Here is a 12,384-nt window from a genome sequence, read left to right on the forward strand (position 1 = left end):
GGACGCTGCTGTTTGGGGAAGCCAGCACCAATTCTCCCTTTCCCTGGCAATAATGTCAGTGTTCCTTTGGACAAGCACTGTTTCACACTTCCAGCCCCTGAAGTTCAGGTGAGGCTGGCACTACTCCTTGGTCCTAGACGTCACTACTTCCAAGTCAATCCCCGGGACTTCTGCTAGCATTACCAAGACTTCGTCCACTTAAGCCCTCCAAGGAGATGTGGGCAGGGTACAAGCGAAAGTGCAGGAATCCTGTGTTAGCAGTGGCCGAACTTAGGCCAGGCCAGACAAGGAGAGGGAAGGGATTCTGGGCCCTGGAAGGAGAGTCATATAGAGGAGCCTACCCTGTTGAATGGATGGAGATGACAATTTCCAAGGTTTCTTGAGGCAAAAAGACCAAGATAAGGCTGGGACTGAGGGGAGATCCATGCAGCAGGAGCCAGGTGGTAAAGACAGAGGGACAGAGAAGGCTAGTACGGATTTTATTCTAAATGGCCTTTACATAAAAGCCACCACAGAATAGTTTTATTTATTTATTTTATTTTTATTAATCTTCCTCTGAACACAGAACACATACTTTTACTGTTTTTTGTTGTTAATGGTGGTTTTTTGTTTTTTTTTTTTTCTCTTTAGAGACAGGGTCTTACTCTATCACTCAGGCTTCAGTGCAGTGGCAGGATTGTAGCTCACTGCTGCCTCTAACTCCTGGACTCAAGCAATCCTCTAGGCATGGGCCAGCACATCCAGCCTAGAGTTTTGTTTGTTTCTTTGTTTTCTAAGTTTAAGTTATTTATTTAAGCCATCTCCTGCCACAAGCAAAGGGATGGAAGATCAGCATGCCAGTCATCATTTGACACAGGTAAAGAAGGTGAGCCTAAGGTCCCATATTTTTTTCTGGTCTGTGTGCTGAGTAATGGTCCAAACCACTGCTGTGGTCCCTGGTGCGTGGGTATCAGTCCAGATTCTCTATTCATCTTCGCAGCCAGTTGGAAGTGGATTCACATGAGGGCTGTGAAATAGAGTATGGCTACTATCTCCCCAGGGAGACGGTTTGGTCCTGATATGGAGATGGGGGTAGGGGCTGAACTTGGGTTTCTTGTGTTCTCCATGGTGTGACTTCAGGAACACATTCAACATGCTGACTGCCACCCCAGGGAGCGTGAGGAAGAAGGTGAGGGCCTTCCACATGCTAGCCTTTCCCTGTCTGCCATGGGCGCCACTGGACATAAACCACCCCAGCTGTGGGCGAGACCGACCCAGCAGCCGAGAAATCCATGATGCAGCAGCTACCACCATTTTCGCCCTGGACCCCAGCCTAGAGTTTTAATTAGAAGAAGTCAGTAGTCTGATTTGTGTTTTTGGAGGATCACTTTGGATCCAGGGTGGAGAAATGTATTGGATATGGGGACAAAGTCAGAAGTAGAAAAAGCCCTTAGGAAGAAGAGATAGTGTTCTTGAGGAAGGGGGTAGTGGAGAGGGACAAAGTGGCAAGAGTTAGGTGCTAAGATACAAGACAAAGGGCCAGGAGGAGTGCGGTGAAAAGCTGGATAGCTTGGGCTACTGAGCTTCTCTGAGCCTCAGTTTCCTCTTCCATAAAAATAATATCCACTTCATGAGGGTAGGTTAGACAAGGGTAGTAGCTGAGAGGTAGTAGCTGTGTGATCTTATGAGAGACTGTTAATGATAGCCTTTGTTATGTTTGAACCAACAGAACTCTCCCCACACTAGGATACTTATTCTAGCTTCCTTGGGGGTGGGGGGAAGGTACCATGGAGAGAGCAAGGCTTTTGTCCAAAGTCCTACTAGTAAATGTGGAGCCAGGATTTCTCTGTCGCGTTCCCCTAACTTTTCTGCGTCTAAAACTGGGATAACAATAATACTGACGCTTACCTGTGTGGTTGGTAGTACACAGAAAGGGGTCTGGCACATAGCAGGTACTTATTAAATTATTAAAATTATTATTATTATATTCTTTGTGTTTTCCTGAATTTTTACATGGAGTGAGCATCATTTGGACAAATCCTTTGGATTAAAAAAATACTAAGTGAGGGGGAAAAAACTGCGGCTGCCAGTCTCAGCAGGGGCTTGGGGCGTGACCAGGGGGCGTGGTCTACGGGGGCAGGGCCACGACTCGAGGGTTGGGCTGTGGGGGCGGGGCCAGGGCAAGAGACTTGAGGATTGGGGCGGGGCCCGAGTTGGTGACGCATGCCCAGTGAGGTCCTCTTGGCTGCCGCCGCCGCCGGGGCCACCGCCCACTCGGGGCTGGCCAGCTGCGGGCGGCCGGGGCACAGAGAAGGGCCCGGCTGGGCGAGCGCACGGCCATGGCCCCGTGGCTGCAGCTCTGCTCCGTCTTCTTCACAGTCAACGCCTGCCTCAACGGCTCGCAACTGGCTGTGGCCGCTGGCGGGTCGGGCCGCGCGCGGGGCGCCGACACCTGTGGCTGGAGGGTAAGGCGAGGGCGGCGGGTATCTTGCTGTCGCCAACTCGCGGAGGACGCAGCGCGCACAGGTGCTCGCGGGGAGGCGAGCCCGCGCCAGCCTGTCTGCTCTCCGTGGCTTTCGCGGCCGGCCGGGGTCCCGCTCCTCCCGCGCATCTTCCTGCTTTGCTTTCCCTCCCGGGGCGCGCGTCCTCTGGCCCCCGCCGGGATGAAAGCGTCTGCCGGACCCCGGCTTTGTGTTGCTAATGAGGTGCGGCCGCCGGCCAGGGTCCCTTTCTGAGGGCAGGCGTGAGGGGCGGCGGGGGCTGGGCAGGGCGCCCCACCCTTTGTTCTTCGCCCGGGACCTTCTTAGCCCCTGGGCTGCGTGTCCCGGGCTGGCATCCTCCAAGCCATCCCGACGGGGGAGCGCGCTTTGGAGAGGGAAGGGGGTCTTCTCCCAGACTTCCAGTCCACAGCTCTGCCAAGGCCCGGGCGGCGGGAGAAGGGACCTGGAGCGCCGGGGAGGGATGCGCCGCGCTCTTCTGGTAGCTTTGTTCCTCCTAGCCTGGGGCCGTCACCCCACTCCTAGCCCTCCTCAGAGTCCGGGACCTCCTGAGAAACTTTGCCACCCGGTTCAGTCCTTCGTCTTGTGAAGGTCTCGCGGCTGTTGCCTTCCTTCCCCTCTTCGAGTTGCGGATATTTTTCCGCCAAAGGGCCGTGTGAGTGTCACCTGGGTCAGGTGCCCAAGGCGAGACTGGAGAGGTGCCCAAACTTTGGCCGTGTGCTTGGAGCCGTCTCTCTGGAACCAAGCGCTCCTTCGACACTGTCTCGGCCGTGTGCGCGGGTCACTGCCATCCCCTTCCCGGCTCCTTACCTGGGCTTCTGGGGATTACATCCGTCTGCCCCGAGCTTCCCACAGAGGCAGCATGGGCCTCTCAGGGTACTCACGGCCTTAAGCCTTGTGAAGAAAACGCAGGCTTTGCACTCAGGCAGCAGTGACATGATCTTGGCTCTGCTCCTGGGGAGCCTTGAGCCTCAATTTCTTCATGTGAAAAACGGGATGAAATGAGAATTTCCTTAGTATTGCTGGGCTGAAGGATAGGTATGGAGTGGTTTGCTTAGGCCAACGTTGACTCACCCCTCTTCTGGGTGGCTCCAAACAGCCTCAGCACGGCCAAAACCTAGGACGTAACAACGCGCTTAGGGACCGGATTGGTGCCTCCAAGCTCACTTGCACCACAGTCCGAGAAATGTGGTGCAGAAAACCAGGTGTGAGCCAGGCAGCTGGGCTGTCTTCAGACTGAATAGCTAAGCTATGGAGACAGCTACGACCCCCGTCCTCCCTGCCTCACATCCCACGCCCTTGGACTCTATATTTCCTTCCCAGTTGAGTAAAGCATCACATTTTCTTACTCTTCCATTTTAGTAAAACATCACTGCTCTTGTTTTATTGTTTCAAAACAGTTTTAGTAGCTAGCAAGTTTCCTCAAAGCTGTCTCGTGTTGACTTACAGATCCTACCAGAATTTTGGATTTAGACTTTTGCGGGCTTTTGAGTGACTACAGTAGCATCATAGGCGTTTTATTCTGAGTGTTCGTGTGATGGCATAGGTAAAGCAGTCCAATTTGCTGTTTTCCTGCAGTTGCCAAGGTGGCTTCATATGCCAGTGTACAAAACTGGTGAAGTTTTAATGCTGTGGGGTATGATAGTGCCCTGACAGAGCCAGGCTGATGATTTTATTCTAACTGTGGGAGTGTGTTCTCCTCTCCCAAACCTGCACCCTCACAGAATGATGGGTCTGTCCCAGTCACCTAACACTCATGCTGACCTTTTCCCCACCACAACCCCTAGATTGGGGGTAACTTTCTCAACTGCTCCTGCCTTGGCCCCACCAATCCTTTCCTTGGGTCATCTTTATTCCCTTCCTGTATGATCGTAGAGGCCCCTGGGCCATGTCCCAGATTCCAGGCTCATCCAGGCTGTTACATGGTTCCTTCTCCTGGATTTGTTGCTTGGTGCATTTCACGGACCCAGTTTACCCACATGCTTTGCATTCCCATCCTTTTCAGCCTCACCCTTTGCCCCTTGTACCCTGCTCCTAACTCAGGATGGATGCCCTCTGTGCTTTGAAGGCATGCTTTTCCCACCTCCTAGGATGCCTTTTCATCCCTGAGAATTCCTTGCCTAGCTTAAGACTCAGTTCAGGTGGTGCCCCTCAGGGCACTACTGATTGCCATGCCCTTTGCTTTGCCTTCTCATGCAGGTCCTTGCACTTTGGCCTCATCAGACCACATTTTCAATATTTGTTCACTTCTGTGTCTTCAGACTAGTTTCTTTAGCCAGGTACTGAACCTCATTTTTGTGGTCTCAGAGCCCTGTAAATCTTGGCTGAACCAAATTAGACCTTGCTGCCTTCCTGCTAAATGCTGTATTTCCTGATAGATTTTAAGAAGTAGAGGCAAAGATCAGAGCCTCAGGTTCCATTGTCTTTGCAGCAGGTCTTTGCACATGCTGTTCCTGCCTATGTTCCTTCACTTTACACCTCCGCACCTTCTCTAGCATCACTTCTGCAGAAAACTCTCCCTGTTCACACCTCCCTGAGTCATGTCTTCCAGAAGCTGCTCTGTCAAGGAGGCAGCCAAAAAGTACTGGTACACAGTGACTAGAGTATTTGATTCATGTTTGAGTCGCCTACCAAACGATAGGTACGCAATCCATAGAGGTTGGCTTCAACTCTAAGGTTGCTTACAGTTGGGCTATAGGAACATAGAAGAATAAGGGTCAAGTATATGTGATGCAAATCAGAGGAGGCTTCCTGTGGATCTGGGCCATACTCAGAACCTAAGAGGAGGCAGCAAGGTGCAGTACCAAGCCCTGAGAGACCGGATTTGGGTACTGGAGCAGAGCTGAGCAAAAGATCCCCTTGATCTCCAGGGAACATTTGTTCCAGGAACCCTTGCCCCTGCAGGAATGTGTATTTTCACAGGACTTGCAAGGTGACTGCAGCCAGCCAATCCTCTGCAGCCCTGTTAACAGACCCTTCGGGGGCTGCTCCCAGAGGAGCCAGGAGCTGGTCTGGTTTAAGTGGTCAGGTTTCACAACCTCCCTATTATTAGTTGGGCAATTAAGAGGCTGATACCATCTTGAACACAGGTCAGTGTTCGTGGGCACACTTCCTCAACTACTTAAAAAAAATTCTTTTAGGGTCTTTGCCCGATAAGATTGCTCCTTGAGTAATAAATACTGTGTTCCCAGAGAAGCAATAACTTGTAAAACCTCCAGAGGGACCCGTATCTTCATTTACACTGGCTCTTGTCTTAGAGAGTGGAATGGTTTTGTTACTGGAAACAAGTTTTGTTCGTAACTTTAATTGTGTCAGTCACTTGTACTGAAGTTTTGCCGCCCCTCGTCTTGCTGGTCTAGAAGCTTATTTATGGAACAAGAAGTTAGGAATCTACTCCCACAGGTTTTTATTTAGTGTCTTCTCCTGCAGTAGGGGCGGAGGGAACATTTCTTGCCTCCTTACCTAAATGGAGTACACCTTGTCTGGCCTGTTATCCCTGAAACACAATTCCTACTGCCCCTGCAAAAAAACCCTACTCCTTCAGGAATTTGGGAAGCCAGGATGCCAGCATCCTGGCTTCTTTACAATGAAATACAAGTTTCCCATTTAAGGCAAATACTTCATCTCAAAAGGTAGGAAGGAATAGGGTGGTACTTGGAAAAGAGAAGTTCCAGCTGGTTAAAATTTAGGTTCCTGATAAAAGTCCAATCCAAGAATTATCCTTGGCTGTGGGCCCAGGCATGTTTATTTGATTCTGAATTGGATGCATTTTCATTCACTTGCAGCTCATGGCCCCCAAGCCCACATCTGGTCTGCCTATCCTATGGCCATATCATCCATGTTACAGATGCTCTTGTGTCTGTTACAGAATTCTTGGTTAAAAAATTACTCAGTCCTGGTTGATACATTTTTTAGAGAGACGTTTTTATAAGCAGTGCAAAGCTTTCTTCCAGCCTCTTTTGCCTAGTTAATTGGGAACTCTCCTGGCCCATGTCCATCTTTCTTAAGCAGCCCTCTCTTCTCTCCCCACCCCAACCCATCTGCCCAGCCCCAAGCCCCTGCAGTGCCTGGGGCATTCTGCTGGTTATTAACTTGGACGTACAGCTCGGTGACCAGGAGACCAGCAGCTACTTTCTCTCCAAGACACCCAGGGCCTTCCAGTATCAGAATTGCCTTAGGACCTTGTTAAAATGCAGATTGAAAGCTAATGGGATCAGAGTGGGAGTGTGGAGCCCAGGAATTGGCATTTTAACAAGTTCCTCTGAAGATACTTATGCTATAACAAGGATGAGAGACCTATTGTTTTAGGGGACATGGCTTCCACAGTCTGGAGAAGGGAGAAGACACATTCTAAACATTTAAAATCAGAGTTTGGCTTTAAATTATGTCCCTGGATTTAGAGAGGAATGTGGAGACTTTCTCAGAGCCCTGACCAATGAAAGGGGTCAGGCTTGCTGGGTAGTGTGAGGACAGGGGGGTGAGGAGGAGCTGGTTTGGGTGGGTGCCTCTGGCCTGGGGCTGATGAGGAGGCCTGGAGTTGACTTGACACTTCCACTGGGTTCCTCCCTAGAACTGCTGGGTTTGTCTGAAAACAGTCTGAGGAAGGAGTAGCATAGGATCCAAATCAGATTCTCGCAGTTCAAATCTTACAACTTCCCGACAAAGAAAAGAACTGCTAATGCTTTTAAGTATTTTTCATGCTTCATTTGGCCTAAAACATGTTTTTTTTTTTCTTTTTTCCTTTTTCCTTCTTTAAAGGTTTCAAGGCTTTTTCCTCCTCTGTCCCTGAACTTTTTATATTGTATGCCCCAGCAGATGTCTGCTCCTGCTGGGGCTACCCCATCAACAATTTTATTGTCCTTCTTCATTCCCCACTGCCTTTTTTTCTTTCTTTCTTTCTTTTGAGACAGAGTTTAGCTCTGGCGCCCAGGCTAGAGTGTAGTGGTGCGGTCTCAGCTCACTGCATTCTCCGCCTCCTGGGTTCAAGTAATTCTCCTGCCTCAGCCTCCTGAGTAGTTGGGATTACAGGTATCCACCACATGTGCCCAGCCAATTTTTGTATTTTTAGTAGAGACAGGATTTCACCATGTTGGCCAGGTTGGTCTTGAACTCCTGATCTCAGATGATCTGCCCACTTTGGCCTCCCAAAGTGCTGGGATTACAGGTGTGAGCCACCGTGCTTGGCCCCCAACTCCCTCTTGAGCCTGCTTATGATGGGTGGGTTTTTAGGCTTCTAGAAACTTGAGCCTCCACCCTGGATTTGTAAGAATGTGGGGTGAGAGGGGGCTCAGGTATCTCCAGGAGCCTGACAGGTTGAGAGGTGCAGCGGCCTTAGAGCAGACCTCTCTCTTGCCACCCTGCCCTTTTCCATTTCCCATCTGCAGCCAGACCTTTTCCATTTCCCATCTACCCCCTAAATTTGGAGAGCTCCTGCCCTCAGTAAGCTGGGGGGCTGTCTGTGCTGGAGCCACAGGCCCCATCTCCAGCCAGCCAGACTTGCCCAGCCAGTGGGAGGCATTGTCCTCCTGGGCAGTGTTTGTCTTGGCTGCTTGGATGTTCTGAATGGGCCTGACACATGATTAGGTGACTGATGGCCCCTGAAACACATTGTCTCCTCCGGGGCCCACAGCCTTTGAAGCTCTTCCCGGTGGGAAGTAAAGAGACTATTTGCTCTATTAAAATGCCTTGGTATTTCCTCTGCTTAACCACAGGCCACTTCCCCTCTGCCACTCTAAACCCGGCAGGGCCACCGGCTGATTGAAAAGACACAAGCCCTCAAGTGATCACATCCTATTGAAACAGATAGTCTTACTGCAGATTAAAGCTAGGGGCCAGTCTTGAAGAAACAAATCCAAGGGAGATGTTTGAGATGGCTCCTTATCTTGCTCAGGATTTAGTCTGTTGAACAGAATTTACACTCAAAGTCCTGAATGCATATATGTAAATATGTCCTTTTTTTTAAAAAAAGAAGAGATACCTACATTGTAAATTAAGTCATCGTGTGTTTAATCTACATATGGCAGGTTAAAGCAATCGAATCAACAATTTCTCATTGTGTGAGTTGGAAACCCTTTGGTGTCTCAGAAGGGCATGATGTCTGTTCATAGAAAACCACACTCGGCTTTTTTCTCTATTTGCAGATTCTGTCTGTTCAGTCATGTGCTGACCTAGTAAGAAAGAAGTCTGTAGCTTAAATAATACCAAGAATATCTCTGGAGAGACTCCTTCATCCTTTCCCAGACAATATATTAAAAGAAGGAATAATTAATAACAAACGCCAGGTAGGAAACTAAAAATTGAACAATTAGAAATACTACCTATATAACAAAGACTCCATCTGTACCCTGTTTTTGTGAAGTGGCCTAAAAAAGGAATAACTATTTTCTAATAGAGACTGTTACATTAATGTTGACAACTCCATTGTTCAAAGTATCTGAGATAAAAATGGATTCCCTTTTCTTTGGTTCCTTGTTTGGAAATGTTGGGGGAAGGTGGATGTAGCTAATTAAGGCTACAACATTTAAAGGGGGGACTTAATAGGTACCAGCTGTCCTCAGCAAATCACTGGGTGGATGACAAAATAAAGAAGTGATGTGAACACACATGTAATTCTCTTCTGAAACGGAAGTGGGCCCATAAATTTTCTGATTTAATAGTGTAAGTGAAAACTACCTCTACTGTGCTTATTTAAGAAGCATTCGTTTTATAGTAAAATGAATGCTAAAGTGTCTTATTTGCATATGGCTGGTACCTTAAGACTTGAAAGGCCAGTAGATGGCAAGTATTATTGGAAGCTTAGTAAATTGTAATTTTATTGTACCTTTCTTCATTCCAAACTTGATCTAATAGACATTAATCATGAGGTTTTTCATTAAAACTACTGCATGGTAGGGAAGCGTGCTTGCATGTACCAGAAAAGCCATATAAAATTCAAGTATCAACTTTGAAAAGGGAATGGAAATTGGTAGTATTAATTAAAATGTTTGGATGGATATTTACATTTCACACATTAAATGAATACTTCATACGAATCCCTTTGAAATCATGAGGGATTAGGCCTTAAATCCAACTTTTTTTTCAGATGTAAAAAGTACTTCATTCCCTTCAAAACTAGGAGTTTTTCCAAGTGTTCTGTTTTGTCAGTTTTGTAGATCTTTTCCCCCCATTGAATAGTAACCCTTTAAAAAATGCTGGCAGTGTCCCCAGACTTCTGTGCTGGGATGGACTGTTTTACTTGAGAGTGGGAGCGTTAATGGGATACAGGGCGGGCTTCCTTGGAATGAAGAGGTGTGTTTTCCTGAGATAGGCCATATGGTTTAGAAACCATTTCCCTGTGATTTTATTCTGTCCAGGTGATTTCTGGTTTCTCCTCTCCCGAAACGGCCCCCTTTCATCTGAGGAAAATGCAGTGCAGTACAGACCAAATGTAGCAGCAGTCTGCCTGAGCGTGGTCCCTCCTTAGTGACAGTTTATGGCCCCTTCCTCTGGAGTGTGCTCATTTGCTCTGGGTGGAGCACAGGCACTCACACGGTTAGGATTTATTGTAACTGCTCAGTATCTGAAGCTCAAAAAGATTTATTTAGAGTGAGGAGGCAGGAGACAATTTTTTTTTTTTTTTTTTGAGTAGCTACCCTGTGTTAAGTTGTGGGACCAGGCCTCCATCCACAGTAGCTGCCCATCTGGGCCAGGAGCAAGACAAAGGAGTAGGGGCCTGGACAACGGGGAAATTCAGGAAGGATCCCGGGCCACAGTACCAAGCACTACCCGTCCTCTTTCCATACTTCCCTACTCATTCCAGAGAAGCTTGAACCAGCTTCTCCGCTCTTCATCCTGGAACTGCCCTGTGAAAAGCAGTTTGTTGACAAGCAAGTGCCTGAGGCCCTGCTTGAGGGCCACCTTAGAACTCTGGCTTTGTAGCCCATGTCTCATTTGGTTCCCAGTAACTCAGGCTTCTTGCTCTGCCTCAGTTTCCCCTGCTTTGGAGGAGGCTCCCTTTTCTCTGTGAGGCTTCTCCCTACCACTCCCTAGCTTTCCCATGTGCCACATAGCCTGCCTCATTCCATCATCCCTCCAGATTTTGTGAGAATGCATCTAGCCATGTTTGCAGTGATGTGTGGAGAACAAATTTGATGTGTTTATAAAGAAGAAATTGAATTTGAGTGGTCCATGGGAGCTTAGGTGAAGAAGACAGGTCTTACCAAAGGGACTTTGAACAGGGCCTGACCAATGAGTGGACCTGAGTGCTAAGGGGACAGTTTAGGCAGAAAATAAGATGTGGGCAAAGCTGGAGGAGGGGGCTCATTGGTTGGGGGGACAGTAACGTGGAAGACGTAGGTACTAGATAACAGGGCACCTTAAAGTTTGCCTGTGTGTGTTCTGTCAGGAGTGGTGAAGCTTGGAAGATTTCTCCAGTAGGTGAACGGTTTGATAAGAGGGACACTCAATGGCCATTCATTCACTGACTGTATATTGGTGCATTCTGTGTGTTAGGTCTGATTTCTAGAGCTTAGATTTTATTTTATTTCCAGAAACAGGGTCTCTGTCACCCAGGGTGGAGTGCAGCAGTGGCATGATCATAGCTTATTGCAGTCTTGAACTCCTCGGCTCAGGCAATTCTCCTACCTTAGCCTCCCGAGTAGCTGGGACCACAGGCATGTGCCACCAAGCCTGGCTAATTTTTTAGAGATGAGGTCTCATTGTGTTGCCCAGGCTGGTCTTGAGTTCCTGGCCTCAAGTGATCTGCCCACCTGGGATTACAGGCATGAGCCAACATGCCTGGCCAAAGCTTAGATTTTAGTAGGGGAGACAAATAGGATAATGAAATATCAGACCTGACCATGTTGTTTAAAATAGCAGCTTGCTGCTCACTCTGTCCTCTTTTCTTCACTTTTTCTCTGCAGATCTTTTCACCATGGGACATATATAGTATTTTCTCTCTCCATCCTTCTTCCCCAATGCAGTGTCAGCTCCATGCAGGCAGGACCGTTACCTGTCTTGTTTCCTTCTGCGTCAGGAGAACAGTGCCTGGCACATAGTAGGTTCTCCATCATGTTTCTTAAATGACTAAGCGCTCTATGGGAAATTAAAATGAGATGATAAGAGCAATGGGTATTTGCAAGTAGATGCTCTCCAATGGCCTCTCTGAGGAGATGACATGTCAGTCTAGCAATTGTAATAAAAATTTCCTCTGGGCAGGGAGTGGTGGCTCACGTCTGTAATCCCAGCAGTTTGGGAGGCCAAGGCATGCAGTTCTCCTGAGGTCAGGAGTTTGAGACCAGCCTGGCCAACATGGCAAAACCTCGTCTCTGCTAAAAGTACAAAAATTAGCCAGGTGTGGTGATGCACATCTGTAATCCTAGCTACTCAGGAGGCTGAGGTAGGAGCATCACTCGAACCCAGGAGGCAGAGGTTGCAGTGAGCCAAGATTGCACGATTGCACTCCAGCCTGGGTAACAAGAGCGAAACTCCGTTTCCAAAAAAAAAAAAGAAAGAAAATGAAAATAATCAGCTACTTTCTTTCTTTCTTTTTTTTTGGACTAAATCACAAGAAAAAAGCTGCTTCCCAAGAGTTTGAGACCAGCCTGGCCAACATGGTGAAACCCCATCTCTACTAAAAACACAAAAAATTAGCCAGGTATGGTGGCAGGCACCTGTAATCCCAGCTACTTGAGAGGCCGAGGCAGGAGAATAACTCGAACCCAGGAGGCAGAGGTTGTAGTGAGCTAAGATCGCACAATTGCACTCCAGCCTGGGCAACGAGAGTGAAACTCTGTCACAAAAAAAAAAAAAAAAAAAAAAAAAAATTCCTCTGAAATTGTTTTCTTAACATTGGCTAATCATGTGGTGGTTAGTGCTGAAAGTAGCATTAAAAAAATATGCTTGATGTATTCATTCACACCACAGTTAT

General features: G+C 48.0%; 2 protein-coding genes across 4 annotated transcripts in view; one reads left to right on the forward strand and one right to left on the reverse strand.

Moving 5' to 3' along the window:
* Positions 1–963: 963 nt before the first annotated feature.
* Positions 964–1,593, reverse strand: LOC108303559 (cytochrome c oxidase subunit 6A1, mitochondrial-like). The gene has a single exon (XM_017527475.2). It carries the CDS (start codon positions 1,291–1,293, stop codon positions 964–966), a length of 330 nt encoding a protein of 109 aa, XP_017382964.1. The 5' UTR covers positions 1,294–1,593.
* Positions 1,594–2,214: 621 nt separating this feature from the next.
* IL17RD (interleukin 17 receptor D) overlaps positions 2,215–12,384 on the forward strand; it is a 78,426-nt gene continuing 68,256 nt past the window's right edge. For 2 of the 3 annotated variants that reach the window (XM_017527476.2, XM_037738101.1), the window contains exon 1: positions 2,215–2,444. In XM_017527476.2, the coding sequence (XP_017382965.1) occupies positions 2,319–2,444 (126 nt within the window). In that variant the 5' untranslated portion in view covers positions 2,215–2,318. The remainder of the gene's footprint in view (positions 2,445–12,384) is intronic. The other variant, XM_037738102.1, reaches the window with a different exon arrangement.

The sequence above is a fragment of the Cebus imitator genome, unplaced genomic scaffold (genome assembly GCF_001604975.1).
Source record: "Cebus imitator isolate Cc_AM_T3 unplaced genomic scaffold, Cebus_imitator-1.0 Scaffold48, whole genome shotgun sequence".
NCBI lineage: Eukaryota > Metazoa > Chordata > Mammalia > Primates > Cebidae > Cebus > Cebus imitator.